The following is a 21735-nucleotide window of genomic DNA, read 5'->3' as shown; positions in this document are numbered from 1 at the left end:
ACCAACAAATTACAGTGCTAATATTTTGTACAACCAGAAGGGCAATCGGAGAGCGGAAATCTCTGCAAGAGCCACTGCACTTAGTGAAAAATAACACCTTGTGATCCAGATTGGCACCTTTGCCCATGCTACCCTTTTACACCAATTTTCGGGATAATTACGAAATTATTTGTGAGAAATGTTTTGACCAGAATTAGATGGCTTAGCTTAGCTTAGCATGAAGACTGGAAACCCGGCTGAAACCTTTGATTAAACATTCCAAATGTAACATGTTAATTGGTAAGCTTTAGAGGTGCTGGAAGATAGATTTTATAATAAAGACAGAACCCGTCTAGCTCCTTTCTGTTTCCAGTCTTCATGCTAAGCTAACACAAGTAAAGCTAACCACTTCAATACTCAGTCGTATTGACCTTCTCAACTAACAATCTTCAGTAAATAATGAGTTTTTTTTTTGTTTCAAAATATTTGATTACATTTCAACTTCACTATTGTCATTTTGACCCTTTTATCCTGCTTTGTTACCCGTGAACAATATCACTGTACCCTGTAATTGTTCTAAGTATTAAAAAATACTAAACGTAACTTATAACGTTTAACTAAAACACAAAGCTGGACCCTTCATTTCCAAACCTCTTGTCTTCTTTTCTTATACACATCCTGTTGTAGGGAAGTGTATTGAATGCACACCCTATATATATATATATATATATATATATATATATATATATATATATATATAGTCCATACTGTAATTTGCTGGCTGTAATCATTACCAAAATCTTCTTCTTGTCACATCACATCTCATTCGTTAATAAACTTGAGCGAGCTAAACGACACTGTTGTCGTGGCAGAGCTTATTGACAAGAGGAAATGATTGTGTCTGTGGTAAACATCAACCTGTCAGAGTTTTTTATAGATAAATGGACTTGTACCAGCTGCATGAATCGGTTTGTCCGCGTACATTTTGTTAAGGTGCGAGCCAGCCTGGATCCTGTTTTTGGGCGGGGCGGCTGCTTGATGCTCCACGGTTGTGAGCTATCAAGTTATCAAATGTGACATTGCAGAGCACCGACGAGACGCTGCCCGGATCTCCGACATGTCATCAGGAGAATTCCTATTTCACATTAGACTTTTGAAAATTGCAGAGTGGCTTTTGAAGGGAGAATGGAGGACCGAGGGTTTGGGAAGTAAACTCAACACACAGGGCTGAGAGAGAAAAAAATATGATTTTTTTGCTCGACGAAAGCCAGAAATTGCGTCATCACCTGCTTTATCGCGCCATACAATCTGTATGGAAGTTATTTTATTTGCTTCTCCATCTATTTTTACACACAGACATTGCGTCGCGCCCTCCACCCAGACAACTCCTGAACCCCAGAGGAACGGGAAACAGTGGACAAGAGATACTGTTTAAATTTAAATGAGCGTGTTGGGACATAAATGAGTGATTATCAGATGTCAAGGTTCTCTAAGGTGATGATGCTTTCATGTAAGATACAATCTCACTTGTCTTTCTGCCTGTCTTTCGCATGCCAGGCTTGTTTCCCACCATAATCTACACACACTGGGTGCAGTGGCCGATCCCTGACATTCACTGTAGACAAGGAGACAGCAGTCTGGTGATGATGAATCGAGGCCCTGAACTCATCGCTAGATCCACTGATCTGGTTTCATCTTCAGTGGCTTCAGTGTCTACATGCAATACAATAATGCATTGATTCCTCATACTAGGAGTCAGAGGATCGTCTGAAGGCGTCCTGAAGTCCATGAAGTCATCCTGGTACAACGAGTTAAGTCCCTCTGTAAGAGCCATAATAGCATTAAGATGTGTTTTAGTGATTTATAAAAATGTCTGAAAATGCTCCTTTAATTGCGTTGCTGACTGCGTCATTACCTCGTTTGTTCAGTTGAGTTTATTAGTCTGTGTGCCAAGTAGAGCATTTTGAATGACTTTTGTAATTTTGTTTTTGTTAAGTAAACGTTTTAAAACGGAGTTATTGTTTTCTGAAAATTCATGACGTGTCAAGCTCATTGCCCATACACGGACTAAAACACTAGCGGTAATAAGAACTACGGAAGGAGACAAGATTGCTGCTACACCCTCTTTAGATTGTGTGGTGATTTCATGTTAACATGTGGATTTTAACATGTTTATGCAACTCTTTTCTTCTGCATGTTTTATTAGGTTAAGAATAACAATAACTATATATTTATTTCAAATGTTAACCTGAATAGATCCTATTTGTCATACTAATATTTAGCATTATTTCTTCTGGCCGACGATTTTTAATCTAATTTCCAACATGTTCTTTTCTACACTGTCAGTCATATCGTATGTTCATGAATGAAATATATGATTTTAAGTAAGGTTAGTGCATTTTTAACACAACCAACTCATTAAATATGGCCGTGCTTTGTCACTCAGTTTTCCATTATTACATGCATACCTTTTATTTTCAAAATAAACTTCCACCATAGCTTTACCTGTTTCGGTTCAGGGTTGAAATTATGGGTTGAAAAAATGTATGCACTTTACATAACTAGCAATAAGTAGGCTACTAAACAGCTCAAAAGCTAACACACATTCAAACCCTTCTGAAATTAAACCTAAAACATTAAATAGTGGACTGCAGTAAGTAGGACATGGGGAGTGAAGTCCAGCCCTCTCGACTGAAAGCTAAAGGGCAACACTTCCAGTTCAGCTCCACCAGAACCGGCTGCTTGTGCAACTTTAAACAAAGATGTCTACATGACTCCACAGGGTTTTCTCATAAAAGTCAGAGGCCTCCACAGGTATTGGAGTGATTTTACATCCCTCAGCTGAGTCCATAATCCCATTACTGTGCTCCAATTGCAGAGGCTGACTTCCTTCGACTATTGATGTGCATGTAAACATGCCCAGTGGAGTTCATATCTGTCCTATCGACAAACAGGACGCAAGGGGAGGAAGGAAGGATGCTCCGAGCGCCACCGCGCGCACAAACTCGGCTCATTGGGAATCGAAAGGCAGCGGGCCCCTCGGAAGCAGCCGAGCGCGGCCCCGCCTCACACCTCCCGACCGCGGCTAATCAATCACGACAGCTGCGTGTGCACACACCGTTGGGTTGCCAAGGTAACAGACAAAGTGGGTCGATGGTGTGTCTGTATCTTCCCCCCCTCTCCTCACCTTGTTCCCCCATGAGGAATCTAACTGTCTTATGAAAAGTTATGAAGTGCAAAGTGTGTCGTTTCATCCACGTCCTCGTGAAGAGCTCCGAAAAGAAAAAGCACAAATCTCCTAACTAAGCACTGATAGTGATGAATGAATGGAGGGGGGGTTTGAATGGGAGGATTTTATGTTGACGGGAGATGAGCCACGTGCCTTTGCATGTGCATGCGTACGTGAAGGTGCTGCAAACGCCTCCTAGTCTCACGTTCCTGTCTCCCAAGTTACAATGAGTTGGTACAATTGACTTGCAGCTTAGTCCAGGAGGGGAAACAAGAACAGAGTTGGGATCGTCCTTCTTTACCTCTATCCTTTTGTTACTGCAGGAGTTGTTAGTCCACCAAGTCCGAGGAATGAAGTAAAACTCTCCCCCGGCTCCCTCCCAACGACCACCAACCTGGTGATGTTAGGGCTATGAACTAAAATACACAATCTTCACACGTCGTTGAATGAGGCGAGAAAATGAATCCCCTTGAAGCAGCATCACCCAGAGAATTTCCCTCGGGGAGGACGCTTGTGGCAATACATTTATTGGCTCAAATACAGTGTAGAGTGTCCTTACAGTTCTTAGGAAAGGAAAAAAAGAACAAAACACCTCCCTCAGCATGTAGGGTTCTGACTTTAAATCGGCGCTAGTAATACTCCTCGTAGTTCTTGGGGTTGAGGCAGTAGAGGATCCCCCCGCCAAAGGAGAAGATGGTCCCGCCCCAGGCCAGGCCGTAGCCCCAGTTGAACTCGTGGTAGATCCTCAGGTTGATGCTCTCGATGAACTTGATGGGGTAGAGGACCAAGCTGCAGGCCTGGAAGACAACTGGAGGAGACGAGCAGACGGTAAGTCCAAGGCAGGTGTCATTTCTTAAAGGGGGCATATCATACATAATAAAACATAATATTTGCTTAGATATAGCCACTGTGGATGAAACCTTCCGTTTTATGTTTAAATATGTATATACTGTGTAATTTAGCAATTCAAAAACTGCTGTAGAATTGAACAAATTTGTGAGTCAACATAGAAGACACATGTTAAATCCTCTATTCTTCCACACTAGGGGGTTAATATTTAAATTGTATATAAATTATTTAGGATCACAAATTAATCGCATCATTTTTTCTTTTTTTTTTATTATGCGCCGAATTCAATAATGAATATATATAGTATATACATCTTTTTTTTCTTTTTTTCTTCACAGGTCAAATCATTAACGCCGTTAAAGTATTGCCACTTTAACACATTTTTAACACGTTAACTTTGCCCAGCCCTGAAATGATTAGTTATTGAATCAAAGGGACATTCTAAACAAGCTTCTTTTCATGTAAAAGCAAGTTTGCTGCAAATTTGAATGAGGTGGGGTTTATGGCATTGAGTCACATTCACTTTTTTCTGTTACATTTCTCAGCAGTCACGTACAAAAACTGCCAAAATTAGCATCGACAGGATCGAGCACAGAGTCGCGAGCCCGGAGGGAAATGTCATTTAGCTCTGTTTAGTTTGTTGAGCGCATTTTGGAAGAGCAAAATAAATCAAACTTGATCGGGCAAGAGGAGAAGGGAGGATGGTGGAGGAGAGGAGGAACAGGGGGAGAGAAACAGAGGTGGACTTTAGTGTCAAAGGAAACAGGACGACTTTGTGGAGGGATGAGGGGAACAGGGGACAGGGCAGAGAGATAGATGTTTAAAAAGGGAGGGGGAGATGGATGGCAGTGGAACAAAGGGGAGCACATCAATGGTTATTTCTTCAAAGAGAATTCATCTTGTGGGATCATAAACAAGCTCTGGCACTTTCCTGCGTTAAAAAAGACAACAACACGGAATTCATAATCTCCAAAAACACGCAAATATTAACACAGAAGATGTGAAAAACTGCTTTAAAGGTATTAGCTGTCTAGTGTTATTGATCTATCGTTCACTGAGGGGTCTCTTTCTAATCCCAAACACACGTCGCCTCCGTGCTCTGCTTTTTGACAGGTAAGGGGTTTTGAATGTTTGTATATTGAAAATGTATAGATTCCTACATTTTCTAAGCTCTAAAATGATATATTAAACATTTAATATTAAAAAAAAAAGTATTGATTATTTTTGACTCAAATGCAGTGCATTTGGATTGTTTTCAAAGTAAAAGGCTTCTCTAAAGTGTTACGAGTGGTACGGGCACATTTGGGTTCCAATCCATTGCGTAGAAAACCATGAACGTCGTAATCCAGCTTAAACAACTTGTTGTGGTTTCCTGACAATAGGATCAGCCTTTTGAAGGCTCTAGCATCATTAACATTTTAAAGACAGTCAATATTCGTCTTTCAGATAATTTCTTCTATTATGAAATTTGTAGAAAAATGAGCCAATCCTGCTGAAACTTGGTATTAGTGCATTTTTGTCTGTCACACTTTATCATAGTACCACCAGTAGGCCTGGGTTTCCCACCAAAGTAACCCAGTCAAGTAGTATCGATACTGACGACCATTGATCATCCTCTGACAAGATCGAGGAAATAAATGACCCTTCATATAGTTTTGTGCTCTTTGATTTAATGCATCGTGTGATTGGTTAACGACTGTTGCAGCTGCAACCGATCAGCTGGGATTGCCCGCCCTGCACGCGGCTCTGAAGATGCAGATGTCTCAGCCAACTGCTCGAAGCTAACGGTGCTAACAGCAACATTCATGGCAACAGTGCTAAAGCTATCAGTTTGTGAAATCCTTTGCGTACATTAGTGTTTAGCTGCAGGTTTCCAGGTGAGATGCAGTTATTTTGGCCATCCAGGAATCTGGAAGCAAAAGTTCTCTCCATGTTCTGAGTCGTGTGACTGGCATTCCAGCACTTCCAAGGACCAGATGGAGACAAAACTCTCCCGGCTGCATCATCAGTACAGCAGATGATTTTTGGTTATTTGAAAACAAAAAAATAGGTAGAGCAAAGCATTTTGAATTTGCCACAGCTCTGATTCATGCTTCTGACTGGATTATAAGGAAAGCTGAGGTTACATATTGTATGCATTAACATGATTTATCAAAAAACTGATTTAAACTATTTAAACTTAGAGAGTATAGCATGGTTACATTTTTCAAGGGACTCCTACGTTGCTTAGCCAAAGAAATCAACATCTGCAACCTGTTTTCATTTGGAAACACAGAAACACAGACAACAAAGCGGCGAGGTACCAAAACAAGCAAATCAGTAAGTTATGAATAATAGGAATGTTTGCACTAGCCAGGTCCACGTTTGCTAAATTTGGATATAACTGAAAGGGGTAGTTCCAAATTTTTGGTCACTAACATGTCTTAAACTATATATATATATATATATATATATATATATATATATATATATATATATATATATATATATATATATATATATATATATATATATAATTATAGTTTTAGACAGTTCCTTATAGCGTACGTGACGGTACTCTTGCACACTTCTCAAAGCTGGGAGCATGCCGACGAAGTCACTGCAGGTAATCCACTATTGATATATATATATATATATATAAATATATATATATATATATATATATATATATATATATATATATATATATGTAGAATATACATATATACATAAAGAATTAATTGTTATAAGTGACCACATGGTCAAACCATTTTAGAAAGGCTTGGGAAAAAAGCATTTTGGCTCTAAACCATACGGACACTTCAACAAAGATTTAAATGTTAGAATTTCAATAAATGAAACCAAACTTGGAAGCTACAGAGTGACGTGAAAAACGACTTGCAGTGAATTTACAGTGCGAGAAAATATGTCTGGAACCTGAGGCTCTTCTCTCGTTGTACCTCTTCATGTATTTAAGCTGTAAATGGCACAGTTTGCTTTGTTGAGGCTAAACAGAGAAGCTGCTCAATCACCACAACATGCAAAATGATTTTATGAATGAGCAGTCAAACGTCAATCCAAAAGTAATAAGAAGGTTTATTTCCAATCCCTTTATGCATTTTCTATTCAAAATACATGCTTTGAAGGTACTTTTATGGGTTCAGAAGACTCGCGGTCCATGAGACATCACATGTATTGTGTAAATCTCGACACGGGTCCTTCAAATAAGATTTTCTCTTTGGTGCCATATAGCTCTCTTCTGTGGTTTGCACAGAAGGCAACACAGCAACCAGTTTTGCTAAATGAAACCTTTCACGGATAACAAAATGAATTCTCCAATTATTCCAGGAGGTTAGAAAAAGGGGAAATGGGGAAACTTGACGGTTGTCCAACTTGAGATTTGGAGCTGACTGGGGAAATTAAAGGGACAGGCGTGACCCTTCCAGGCCCGGCTCATAAAAATAGGATTCTCTCTAAATGAGTTTGAGGGAGAGAGAGAGTGTGTGCCTGTGTGTGTGTGTGTGTGTGTCTCTGTGTGTGTGTGTGTGTGTGTGTGTGTGCCTATTTAATGAGTAAGTAAGGATTATCATTTAAATGCATGTCACTTTCCAATGTGATTACCCTGCAACCTTCCAGTTACCTTGTCTAAATTGGCTAATTAAGTGTGTGTGTCATTAGGTGTGTGTGTTTTAGCGCATAATGAACGTGTGGCCCTCGACCCAGGGCTGTGTGTGTGCTGACCTGCAGCGAAGAGCATGAAGGCGACGGGCGCGTAGAATCGCCGTCTTGTGCCGATGCACACGGCAACCAGAGCGACCAGGAATGACATCAGCACCAGGGCTCCACCCCCTAACAACAGTGCCAGCGTAGCAACCTGCCAGTCTGGAATTGAAGGGGGGAGGAGAGGAGGAGAGGAAAGCGAGAAAAGTGAGTGAACACGAGAAGGCAACGTGCATGCAATATGTTGCGTAAAAAACACACACATTTAGAGAACAGTCATGAATATGCAACAGCAAAATTCAAAGGAATACCAGAACCAAAAAATGAAATGCACGAGACCTCGAGGGTGGCCTGGGAGGAGAGATGGAAGCAGCAAGAGACAAATTATTTTATCTGACATTTTATATCACCATCAAGTACGTTAATTAAAGGGAGAGGAAGGTGAGGACGGGAGAAGAGAAGGTTTGAGAAATGAAGGGGCGAGGAATTAAATAGGATGAAGGAAATCCAGGAAAGACACAATAAGGAAAGAATGGTGGTGAAATTAGGGAAGTATGACCACATACAGTAAGAGTGAAAGAAAACAAGAAAGTGAAGCGTAAATGAGGATCATAAATAAAGGAAAGTTTGGAAAGTGGAAGGATAGAGAGAGTAAATCAAAAGATACAGAAGGACAGATGTCAGGCAAGATGACACGAGGAGAAAGATGAAGCAAGGACGGATTGACAGAAATGATGGACAAAGTTACGTGAAAGAGAGGAGGGGAATGGGGTGAGAAGAGGAAATAACAGTAATGGTAGAAAAAAACAAAAGGAAGAAAGAAAGGGGAAGATGGGAAGAAAGGAAAGAGGTAATTAGGAGGGAAAGTAATACAATTAGGTAACGTTTAGATGGAATAAAGTATGGAGGAAAGAAAGGAATGGGAAAGAAGGAGAAGGGGGCATGGGGTAAGAAGGATATAAAAAGATAAAAGAGGAGACACATGCAAGTGGAGAGGCATCAACATCATGTTACAAGGACGAAGAGGAGGTGGCGTGAAAACAAATGCCGAAAGCAAGGGAAGAGGAGAAGGTGGTGGTGAAGTTAAAGGGGGGAGGGAGGAGGTGGTTCAGGGGACGTGATGGGGCCGGGGACAGAGCGCAGAGAGAGAGAGAGAGAGAGAGAGAGAGAGAGAGAGAGAGAGACAGAGAGACAGAGAGACAGAGAGAGAGAGAGAGAGAGCACTTAGTACCTGAGCTGACAAAAAGCCTCGGCTAAAAAGCTTCACTGGCATGTTATCAAAAATCTGTCCACATTTATATATAGGGAGCACTGTGGCTTGATGCACACTGAAATAGAACACACACACACACACACACACACACACACAGACACACACACACACACACACACACACACACACACAGTCACATAAACCACACCCAAAATTGGTACTGTCACATCCTCCACTTCTGCAGAGTGAAGCCGATGCAGCGTTGTCGTGCATTCTCTCTGTGACCAGCATGGGCGACCACTCCAGTTTTAAAGAGAAGTCTGATTGTAAAGAAGTCTAAGGGGAAATATCTCTACTTCTCTTTGGATTAATCCCCTTAATAAACATGAGTTTATTGTCTTAATATCTAGTGTAAAGTCTTCTTCAATACAGCATGCTGTTTATTTCGTAAATGATTGTCCATTTCGAGTCAAATAGACCAAATAATGGAGTATGTCTGAGGGCGGGCTTACTGTTTATTGACAGGTCGCTGCCACTACCAGTCTCTAAGAATATATGATAAAAAAAATAAAATTTGCTCCTTGAGGACATACAGTAACAGTTCAAAGGTAAACTTCAAACTGAAACATCTGGATGAAACATCAATGAACTGCATCTGATGCAGAAATGGAGCCGTCAGTACAGATGTAGGGCCGATGCACAGTAGTTGTCATCAACGGTTTACTGCAGGGCTGTGAAAGTGGATGTATTTACAGCTTGGCTATTTAGGCTTTGTAAATACAGGTGATGCCTAAATGTACAAGTCTAGTTGAAAAAACCTATAAAAGATGGATGGGGAGGTGAGAGATAAAGAAGATTTGAGGGAGGGAAAGAGACGGAGATAGAGGTGAAAGATGTGATGCTGAGCTGGATGGTGGGAGTCAGAGAGAGAAGGAGGAAATTAAAGATGAGAGTAGAAAGGAGAGGAGAGATAAAAAAGGATCTTATATTAAGAACATTTTCAATATTGAAAGACGCTGCGGATTAGAACACCGATTCAGTTTCAATGAAATGTTACCTTGCAACAAGATATTCCTGGAGCTTCTGATTTCAGGGCTTTGCAACATGTTTTAGGTAAATCACTTCAGGCTAAAATTCTGTTTTTGCCTTGAAGTCGGCTCAACAAAAGCAACTACAATTCTATTGCCTCTAGGGAGTTGTCCCAAAGACGTTGCCCTGCAAAGCAATGCAACAATGGCAGATGTATGGAGGTGGATAGTTGAAATAAAAGGCTCTCAGGAGGCTCAGGTGGTTCACGTTCATTCATATTTAACGTTCACATTCCCCCGAAGCGCAGAGCTGCTTCCCTCTGTGGAAGCGACCAATCAAATGGCACCGTGAAAGCGAAAGGCATCAAATAACCAATCAAAACTAATGTCAGCACCATGGTTCAGTGAGAATCCCGTCTCTTTGTCTTTTAGACACACACACACACACACACACACACACACACACACACACACACACACACACACACACACATTTCCTCTGCCTTTTTAACATGTGTTTTATCAATGAAAAATATTGTGTCATAAAAAATGTATGTTGCATGTCAGACTGTTGCATGTCAGACCTCAATTGTAAGTTTCAAGGGTGTAGATTTGTATATAATTGGCAATAGACGGTATCAATATCTGAGAGACGTTGTTCGGATTATCTTTGGAGAGAACACACACACACAGGAGCAGAAGTACTTGTTGACCAGCATGGAGAAACTCTCTCCTGATGCAGACGGGTTCATTTGGAGGTCCAGACCTCAGTGATCGTTTGCTGGACTGTCTCTCCGCATCAGGAGGAGGTGAAACCGCTTGAAACTGACAGCTATCAGTAAGGCTGTGGTGTGAGAGCATAGAGGAAGTGTGTCACTGTAGCGCTTTATACAGAAACAGTTATAAAACAAAAATCAGTGCAGTGTTTGTAGATATTACTGGAAACTGATGATGCTCTGTTCTGCAATTCTCTAATGTTTTTGGATGTAATCTTGGATTTCACGAGCATGATGATGAAATTTGAGTGGGCCTAGATATTTACAATTGAAAAGGTCCTTCTGGAATAGTTTTGGCTCACAAGCAGAATATATCAGAAACAACACTGCCGGTTTATAAGTATGATGAAATGGATCTGGCCTACACTTTATAAGTGGACAGAAAGCCTGATCAGAATCTAGAAGTCTTGGTTTTATAAATATTTTATTCTCATTAAATGTTAACTTTCTTCGCAACTGTTTTTCAAAATGTTACTTATTTTGACGGAAAAACATGTTGAATATGTTTCGAACAGGAGCAGAAATCGAGCTGAAACACGTATGAGCTATTAAATGAATTTAACTGCAATATTGGGGTGAACAGGTGCCATATTCACTTGAAGAGTTAGAGAGTTGTACTTCACATACAAAGAGACATTTTTAGGAAGGGAAGTCTTAGTCGATGAACATTCACATGATTGATTTAGTAAACACTTTTTCTTTACAAAGAATCACAGAAAAGAAACACTTTATCTAATCTAAACTATTCTTTAAATCTTAAGCAGATATATACTCATACATTTCTTGTAAAGTAGTTAGTTACCAGAAAATAAATATTTGAAAGCAATACAGAACGCATGCGAGTCTTACTGAACTATACTCCAAAATATTTTTATATTTTGAATTGTCACCTGGCACCTGCAGCATTTAGTGCTTTCCTTTACATAAATAAAGACTTTTCCACCATTAACTGGTGCATTAAAATTCACTAGAATGTAGGAATTCAAGTGTTTGACACTCAACCCTTTACTTTAAGTGTACCCACCATGTTAAAATTAAATTAAATAATTGTATTTATGTGATTTGCCTTGGGATGAATACCATATGACATATATTGTAAACTTGTACTTGTTTCTCACGATGTCACACACAGTCACTGCAACTGTTACAGATACCTCGCCCCCTCTTTCACACACACATGAATGGCTGCTTTGAATTCTTGAAATTGCATCAAGGACACATGGAGGCAACCATAGAATGTACCATACTATATCCATGCTCTCTCTCTGGCTCTCACACACATCATCACACTGGTTGTTTTCATGACTTGCTAATTAGCGCTCGCACCAGTTTCTCACACACCGACACACACTGTGCTGCTGTGTGAACCTTTCTCACTCACGCAGAGAGAAATACCTCTGGCTGTATTCGGACTGTTTGCCATGTGACAGGATTACTGCACTGCGGTGTCACTTTTTTCTTCTTTACTGTAAAACCTCTCCAAGCTTTTACGCTGATTAGCTGCTGTAGCACTTTGGGTTCCTGTCTCCTGAACAGATCCGAGCACCAGCCCTGCACAGCAGCTGGAAATGTAAAATCCATAGACTGTATGTAAAAAGTGTGCGTAGTCACCGAGACACACTCGTTGGTTTGAGGACTGGTGTTTTAAGGCCTTGATTTGGGTCATTGTGATCTTAGTTTTTGGCAGTTGCCATCTTGGTTTTTGGCAGTCACCATTTTGAATTTTGGACTTTGCCTCCTTTGTTATTGGCCACCGCCATCTTGATTTTGTGCCGTCAGCATCATTTCTTTTCGGCCGTTGCCTTCTCAGCTGTTTGACCATCCTCATTTTGTTTTTTGCAACCTTAAGTGACTCGAGAGGGTGAAGCTAAGTACAACAGAAGGTTAAATAAGATATTTTTAGACAACCAACATGTTTAGATCAAACTTCCATAAACTTAAAGCACACTGTGAAAGGGTTAAAGTGCTTTAAAAAAAAAAAAAAAAAAACACCACGGTAAAGACCTGTCACTCACAAGGTAGTTTCTAAAGCATACCCTGCTTTATATATCTATTTGACTCTAACTGGGACCGTCATTTACTAATTGAACATCATGCTGTATTGAAGAACACTTGAAACTGGAGAAATAATGTTTACCACTGTTTTACCAATGCAACCACAAGAGCCTGATGGCCAGCAGAGCGAACGCAAGTTCAAGTCTTTTCCGCATTGGCTTCACTCTTTGGTGAAATGGCTATAGAAATGTCCTCAGCTAGCTTGGTTTCCAAAGACTACAGCGATGTCTTCAAATAGCTGATCTTGTCGGACCAACTTACTAAACATAATTCAAATTGCATTAACATCAAATGCTGATGACTGATTAACTAATTGTTTCAGCTCTAACACAAACTTAAAGAAAAGGAAAATGACAACAGTCTGTAAATTACACAGTGGATCAAAAAAACCTCTAAACCCCAAATCCAAGTGGCTGAACACAGCAGCAACCCCTAAACCCATTTGAGCCATGCATTTAACCTCTCCTCAGCATTTAGGAGCAGAGGGCGGCTGTGAAGCGCCCGGGGAGGAACAAACATGAATAAACCAAAATATGACAAACAAACCTGAAAATAACAGCCTGTTTCCAAGTGAACACGGCGGATGAAAGTTTATAAATAAGGTTTATTCAGAAAAAAAAACAAACTGCAAGCTAACACCAGAGGAATATACTGTAATTAAAATATTTAAGATACATTTTGTTCTTCTATTGTCTAATTTGTTTATTTTAAGACTTTTATGGCCATTTTATGTGTTGCCACATGCTGCTGCTGTGATACTGTGAACACTTTGAAGAAAGCTTGATTTGCATCCACCAAAAAGGATTATGTGTGTTTGGGCACATGCATCTCCCTTTCCCCATCACGCCCCCGGTGTGTGAAAATGTATGCGTGTGTGTGTGTGTGTGTGTGTGTGTGTGTGTGTGTGTGTTTTGGGGGAGCTGTATGTTCTTGGCTATTCCCCTGTCTGCCTGTCCGCCATGAAACTGAATGCCACATCATTTCCCATTCCCCGTTCAGCCGCTACAAATAGAACGGCATCTCCGGGGGCTCAGCTCACTGAGAGGAGAGACAGTGTCAGAGGAGAGGTTGAGGAGGTGGGGGTAAGACAGGAGGAGAGGGAGGGATGGAAGGAAAAAGAGGGGAGAGACTTGACCCTGGAGAAAATAGAAATGAGTTGGAGAGGGTTGAGAGAAAGGAGGGATAGTGAAATGGAAAGGGAAAATGATAACTGTAGTAAATGTAACAATGAAGTCCTCAGGGAGGAGAGAGGGACAGGAAGGGAGGGAACAGAGGGAGAGAGTAACAAACAAAAGGGAAATGGGAGGAGGAAATAGGAGGAGGGTTGAGTATAGAGGACAAGACAATTCATTTTGCGAGTACAGATGAAAAAGGGCCGGGGGAGTAAAAGCAACGGGCGGATCGATAGACCGATGGAGAAAGATGAGAGGAGCAGAGGAGTGAGGAAGCAGCATTTATGGGGGTTCCTCAGGTCCTCAGAGGTGACTGATTGGCTGATCCCAAATTAGTGGCAACAAAGACTGTAAACGGGAGGAGGGGCTGGGGGGGCACACACACACACACACACACACACACACACACACACACACACACACACACTGCTTTGTTTCAATTGGTTTCAAATTGAACCTGTCTACAAAATGGAGTACATCTTTTGGGATTGATTTCTAAATCTGGAAACCATGTGCAAAATTGTCCTAATTTGAAACAATACAAATAGAAAAGGAGAAAATTTGGTTCCCATTGCATTTAGAAATGGTTTCTAAGGCTGTAACCAAATCCAACAGCTTGAAACCCGCCAAGGTCAAGTCAATGACAAACATATTTGGTACCAATAGCCCCCAGTAATTCATTGTGCTTCTGTTTCATTTGAAGCTGTGAAATAGATATTTATTTTGTTTACTAGATTGAGTGTTAAATCGTGAGATGTAAGAGAACAAAAAGGATTGGGAAAATAAAAAGGGTTTGGCAGAGGAGGACCAGATACGAAAAGGAGGAAGATGAATGGGTGTGAGTTGAAGATGAGGAGAAAGGGGTCGAGCCAGAGAGGAGGCGGGTGAGAAGGAGGAAAGTAGGTTGGCGTAACTTCTAAGTCTTTAAACACTTGTCGTGTGTCTCTGTGTGTGTCTCTGTGTGTGTCTGTGTGTGTGTGTGTGTGTGTGTGTGTGTGTGTGTGTGTGTGTGTGTGTCAAATGTCTGAAACTCTGTCCTAAATAAGAGGAAATTCATCACAAGACGAACACAGAGGAGCTGACTTGATCTCTGGTTGGCGGGCGATGATGGAAGTCTCTGTAGGCTCCTGCCATCAATATCAAAAACTACAATGAAATATGGAACATTGCCTCATCCATTTGTTAAAGTGATGGCCCTTTTGTCACTGTGGTTACATGAATTCATTCATATTTTATGACAGGACATTTAACGGAGGAGCCCCAACGAGCAGCGGGTGAGCTTCTGATCTCTCACAGACTGCGTCAGTGACGGGTTTTAGAAGTTATCGAAGGCTTGCTCAGCGAGTAACATGAGCGTAAGGAGCATTTAACGTTTCTGTTCAGTTGCCAAGCACATTTTTAAGTGAACTAAATTACTATCAACTGGTTTGGACCGAATGAACTCAGCTACGCGGACTGTCGTTTGACCAGAAGTTAGTTATGTCGGCCTCATAGATAAATAAATCTACCAGTAAAACTAAGTGAGAAGAAGTAGACGCAGCCTCTACTTCTGCAAACGACCGGATGAAGTCAGCTGACCATCCAACCGTCTACTGAAAAAAAAATTCTTCAAGAATTTGCCTCAAGTGTTAATACTTCTTTCATGTCAGCTAATATTTCAGGCATATTGCATGCTGTCCGGAGACAAATATAATATAAATCTATACCCAAGAAGTTTTAGTTTGGCAACAACTCAAGCTATGAAATACGTTGTGGGGACGGGGTCATTTCCTCTCAGTCTGCAACCCACCGGACCGACTGATTTAAAGTAAGTATTAGCCATCCAACCCACACATTCACACCACTACGTTTCTATTTTAAAACGCTTTTCTTTTGAAGAGTCCACGCTACTTCGGAGTTTCAACCCCCCAAAAAACGAAGAGGTTTGAATCGCTCCCAGGGTTGACTCGTAGTGTGGACAGAAAATGTATAGATCTATTCTTTCCAAGAAATGTGTCTGTTTGAGTATATAGAAGACGATTATAGAGAAGGATCTTAAATATCAGGCACGACCTTTTTGTATTACAAAAACTAAAATAACTAACTGTAATAAGCAACGAATCTACTTGCCATTTCCACCGGCACCCGCATGCCCAGTGTACATGGACGGTTCTGATTTTGTTCTAAAACCTTGATTTTAAACAGAAACGTATTAGTGATGATGTTGCCTCACATTTTTGCGAAAACTTCAAAGATGGTTCCTCACGATATGGAAGAGACTGAAGAGCAGCCTCACGTCAGCTGTCGGTTCAGTGTAATTAGATTTAATTTGACACGGCAGACACTCTCAAGTTCATGCCTCCTGTGTGACGCGAGCGTGGGATTCGCGTCCAGATGGGGCATGTCTCCACCCTTCTCCCTATTCCCTGTCAAATCTGTAATGAAGCATTAAATGCACCATGTTACGATATCTGACCTGTGACATTGCTGTCATGACTTTAACATATAGCGCCTCTTTGTCACTCATGAGACCAACTAAACTTCCATTAAGGCTGTATTAGGGATTGTCAATTTAAAATGTCCAAAATGTATTACAATGGTAACATGTATCGAGAAAACGTACATTCTAATTCATTGGTCTTAACAAAAAAGTTCAAATATATTCTGCAAAGTGGGATCCTTCCTTTAATGCTTATGTTTTTTCCATCTAGGTTCAATGAAATAGATGCAGGTGAACTAAAGACGTCTTTGCATTCCTTACCGCATTTTGCTTGTTGCCACCGGCGAACGTGTTTTTCTAAAAACTTCATAGCATATTTAAACACCTAAAGTATGTAAAACTGTCATTGTATGTGTGTACACAGAAATTAATAGCAGCCAAGTAATAGCTTTTTATGTATGAAATGTACATTTTTTTACCGACGTACTGGTTACCAGCTTGTGCGGTACCAGGCGCCAGTAGCACCATGTTACACTAGTGAGGTGAGTCCAGGGCCATGCCATCACAATTTTTTTCTTTTAAATGGTGCAATTTGGTTCATAAGTTTCACAACTATGGCACCAATTTATGCATACAAAATGTCCTATTAAATATAACATAGTATCTTCAGAAAGTCTGCTATTTCTCTTCTTACTAAGAAAACTCACCATCTAACTATATATAAACTATATATATATATGGAAATAACACAAATAATACTATTTCTAAACTTTAAAGGCAACCAAGGAAAGAACATTTTAATTATTGTTTATCTTATTCCGACTGCACGCTGACAATCTTAATATCAGTGGCCACAGACGGACACGGTCCTCCTGCTGGAGACTGACATAGCATTTGGCCACTTCAGTAAACTATGTTTCATATTAAAAATGACACTGTACAATCACTTTCCGCAGAGGCTCGTGCAATAGTTGGATGAACCACTGCAGCTTGCGAGCTAACCGCTAACTCGCTAACTCGCTAAGCAGCAGGTCGAACATCGGCCTCCATTTTCTCTCGACCGCTTCACCCCACCAACCATGACATGTTGTTCACTGTTGTTGGCGCATTTGTTCAAACAATCAAACTCACAAGTTTGCTGAGGGTCAGTTAGCAAAAGCTTTCGCTTGTGAGCTAACAGTTTTGCATCCACAATTTTTGGCAATGAATTGAAAAGGATGAGATTAATTAACAGAAACTGCTGCTTTGGTTTTTTTTTCTTGTGCTGGAACGAGCCAAGGAAGCCAAGGACAAGCAGAGTTATATATCATTTGAAGGTTAGCACACACACTGCCGACACACACCTGCCACGCTAAACCTCTAATTAGAGAGTTCTGGTTCTGCAGTCTGGACGTATATTTACTGTATGGAGGACAGCAAGAAAGAGTGTAGCTGCTGAAAGTTGTGGTCACAATGTGTCAATGTGTGTGTGGTTGTGTGCATGTGCGTGTGCGTGTGCGTGCGTGTGTGTGTGAACGGGTCCTAAGAGAGGCGGTGTGCAGATTCAACAACAGAGAAATCAGAGTGTGACATAAAATATTCAGCTGGGCTTCAGAGGAGACTGTCCAGAAATAGGTCAGCTCAACGCAGTAGCCAAACACACACACACACACACACACACACACTGCACAGTTGTGACAAACACACGCACACACACAATCATGATTCCATCCCACCCACCGAGACAGCAGAGACTTAAAGACAGAATGATGGGTGGACGGACGGATAGGTGGTGGATAGATAGATGGATGGGTGGGTGGAGGGCTGGTGGATGATGGATAGATAGATTGATAGGCTACAGGATCTATCTATCTATCTATCTATCTATCTATCTATCTATCTATCTATCTATCTATCTATCTATCTATCTATCTATCTATCTAGGGAACTCCCTAGATAGATAGATAGATAGATATCTATCTATCTATCTAGGGAACTCCCTAGATAGATAGATAGATAGATAGATAGATAGATAGATAGATAGATAGATAGATAGATAGATAGATAGATAGATAGATAGATAGATAGATAGATAGATAGATGGGTGGATGATAGATAGACAGACATACAGATAGATGGTGTCTGTCACAGTGTCTGACAGTTTTAAAAGCCTTTTAAATGATTCCTTTTATATAACGCCCCCTGGTGTAATTAGCATCAGTCAGGCCACAGTGGTAGTAAAGAAAGCCACTGCACCTCAATTAAAGTACGACTGTGACTCTGGTTTCCCTGGAAACCAATCCAACATCCAGATCAACCTCTCCTCTCCTGGCTAAAACTGCGAGACCTCTCCTCTCCTCGCCACAACGAGGCCCTTTCTCTCGACAACAAAAGAAGAAGTGAGCATCATAAAAAAAATGGAGCGAGACGGGCTGAGCTCTGTATGGGGCCAGCACCTTTTCTAGTTTCTTTATTTGTCTGCGCCTGCTTTGACAGAAGAATGAGTGAGGCGCAGGTAAGAGGCAACACCCAGGAGAGTTGGTGTCTTTACCACTGAGGCGGGGGCAGCTCAGTAATCTAGATGAGATCACTGTGAGCTCTAACAGATCGTGCACGTTCTAGCTCCTGAGCAGCATTCGTTTGACTTTTGTTTCCCTAGAATAGACCAGCAGCGCGATCATGTGTATCAACGTTGTTTAGTCTCACAAATGGGAGAACATCATCATCATCATCATCATCATCATCATCATCATCATCATCATCATCCCTACCCTATAAAAACAGTGATATGCCTTTTTCTTTTGTCATGCAACTAACTTTTGCATGCTTTTTTAGATTACACATACCATGCCAAATATTTCCCAGTCCAAGTTGAGGTATTAAAATGACTTGAACCACAGACTAAAACTCAAAGATATTCCAAATATTTCAGTTGGAAGCACTTCACATCTAATAAAAATATGTTCAGGGATGATCTACAGTGTTTCTGTCACAATCGTTTCATCTCTTCAATCATTCAGAAATAAAGTGGGAGTTCACTTCTGTTTCTTCTCACAAGCCTCCAAGTGGCACCAGGGTTAGTAGTTACCACACGACTGTGTGTGTGTGTGTGTGTGTGTGTGTGTGTGTGTGTGTGTGTGTGTGTGTGTGTTTAAATGTCAGGTCTGCAGCTTTTTTTCAGAGAGCTGAGATGGAACTGTGTTGCAGGTATTTTTTATATCGTTCATGATCTATTTTTCCTTCACAGTTTTCAAGAAATACATTAGAAGAACTACATAGTTTGAGTGCACTCCAGCATTCCTCCATTTCACCTCCACCAGAATGAAAGTGGACCCCATGTCGAGGCACAGGTTGCCTGTCAGAATGAGGCTTTGTTATGGCTGGACAGAGGCAGCAGGGAGGCTTGAGGAGGCAACAGCTTATTGTGTTGGGGCTGGTTTAGAGCACCTCCAGGGTGGAGGACGCATCCCTCTGTCATCATCATCATCATCATCATCATCAAACTCTTTGTTCTCTAGGCTCATATATATATATATATATATATATATATATATATATATATATATATATATATATATATATATATATATATATGTATATATATATATATATATATATATATATATATATATATATATATATATATATATATATATATATATATATATATATATATATAAAAAACAGTGACACATGGTAACCACCCTCTGCTGTCAGAGTGGTGCGCGCGGGATATGACAGATGAAGTGCCTGTTATGAAACCGAGGTATAGTTACTTTTCTTCTATTTTACCTGAACCCAGCGTGCTGCTGCACTGCCAGTTCTCGGTGCTCGCCGGCTTCCAGCAGGACTCCCACAGGGACAGGTAGTACTGGTCGTCGGCGGTCACCCACGCCGGACTCATCACGGCTCCCACGTCCAGGCAGAGCGCCAGGAAGACGCACACGAGCCCGACCAGCTTCAGCGGCGTCAGCGGGGAGCCGCGCGCCGACTCGTCCGTCTCGGTGACAGCGGATGACATGATGGCTGGAGAGGCAAAGAGGGGGGTGGGATGGGAAAGGTGGTGGTGGTGGTGGTGGGGGGGGGGGGGGGCGGTTGAAATCCCGGGGAGGATGCCGATGTGTTTGTGGATGAATTCCTTCCAGGCGTTGCGTGGATGTTTTGCAAAAGTCGGGCGGGGGTTGGGAGGGGAGGGAGAGGCGGGGTGGATCTGAGCCGAGAGACGGAGCTGTGCCGCCGCAGCCGCCTGCGTTGCCCGGTGGACGGACGCTGCGCCTGTGGGCACCGATGCTGCCGCGCACCGGAGAGCTCCGCCGTTTACATCGCTGACGTCAAGGCTCCCAGGGATCAGCAGGTGCTACAGGGTCCTAAAGAGAGAGAGAGAGAAGGGGGGAAAGGGGAAGGGTGTGTGTGTGTGTGTGGGGGGGGGGGGGGGGGGGCTATTCTATTAGTCGACAAGCCTATACCTGTACTACACTGTACAGATTTGTACTTCTGACGGAAAATCAATTTTTCCTCAACTTTAGTAGTCGTTCTTTTGATTGTTTTCACATTTTAACATCTTACAAATATATCAAAATCATACTTCTGGGTTTGTCAACCCCAGGCGGGAGTGAATTTTCCTAAAACTAGTGACCAGCAGGGACGACTCCTCTGGTTGTATAGAAGTCTATGTAAGAAAATTACTTTTCACTTGAGTAAACATAAACATGAGTGTATGGTCTCCATCTCTACACTGTAACAAGTTTCACAGTAATATTCTATATTCTATATACTATGGCCATATTATTACTGTAGAACTCCAGCACGTTGCTGTAGATCTGCAATGCATTCCCGGGTAAATCTTACAACATAAATGTTGCTGTGAATCACAATAGAGCAATAAATCTGGTATACAATTGGATACATCATTGCAACCTTCCTGCCGTGTTCGGGTCTAATCTGACCGATTTACAACTTTAATCAATCATAAATATTGTGTTTTACGTCGAATTGCCTCAAGCCCTAATGCTCTCTCTCTCTCTCTCTCTCTCTCTCTCTCTCTCTCTCTCTCTCTCTCTCTCTCTCTCTCTCTCTCTCTCTCTCTCTCTCTCTCTCTCTCTCTCTGAACACTCCAAGGCTCTTCAAGCTTGATAAGATCTCAGAACCAGACAAAACACAACACTGGCTGACATCAGCAGTAGTAGAAACATATTGTGGTATTTCTAATGGGAATCAGTAACCAATGTCTTCTGGAGAGGACGACCGCTCAGGGAGAGGATTCAGTTCAAAACAGTAACAACAAAGTCCGTTGTGGACATTTTGTTTTTTTGAAATTGTACTTTTTCCTGTTCAAAT

The 21735-nt window shown here is 41.3% G+C and overlaps 1 protein-coding gene across 1 annotated transcript; it reads right to left on the bottom strand.

Annotated features, from left to right (window-relative positions):
- Window positions 1-745: 745 nt before the first annotated feature.
- On the bottom strand, window positions 746-20468 carry LOC137794058 (transmembrane protein 47-like). Its single transcript, XM_068590643.1, has 3 exons — window positions 20191-20468; window positions 7778-7918; window positions 746-4016 (listed from the first exon to the last, which is right to left on the bottom strand). Exons 1-3 carry the CDS (start codon window positions 20417-20419, stop codon window positions 3838-3840), a joined length of 549 nt encoding a protein of 182 aa, XP_068446744.1. The 5' UTR covers window positions 20420-20468; the 3' UTR covers window positions 746-3837.
- Window positions 20469-21735: the final 1267 nt, after the last annotated feature.

Source organism: Clinocottus analis, unplaced genomic scaffold, assembly GCF_023055335.1.
Source record: "Clinocottus analis isolate CAN_PGR_092001 unplaced genomic scaffold, fCliAna1.0.p SCAF_24, whole genome shotgun sequence".
Lineage (NCBI taxonomy): Eukaryota > Metazoa > Chordata > Actinopteri > Perciformes > Cottidae > Clinocottus > Clinocottus analis.
Note: the sequence above shows the minus strand (reverse complement) of the source record. Positions and strands in the feature narration are given on the sequence as shown.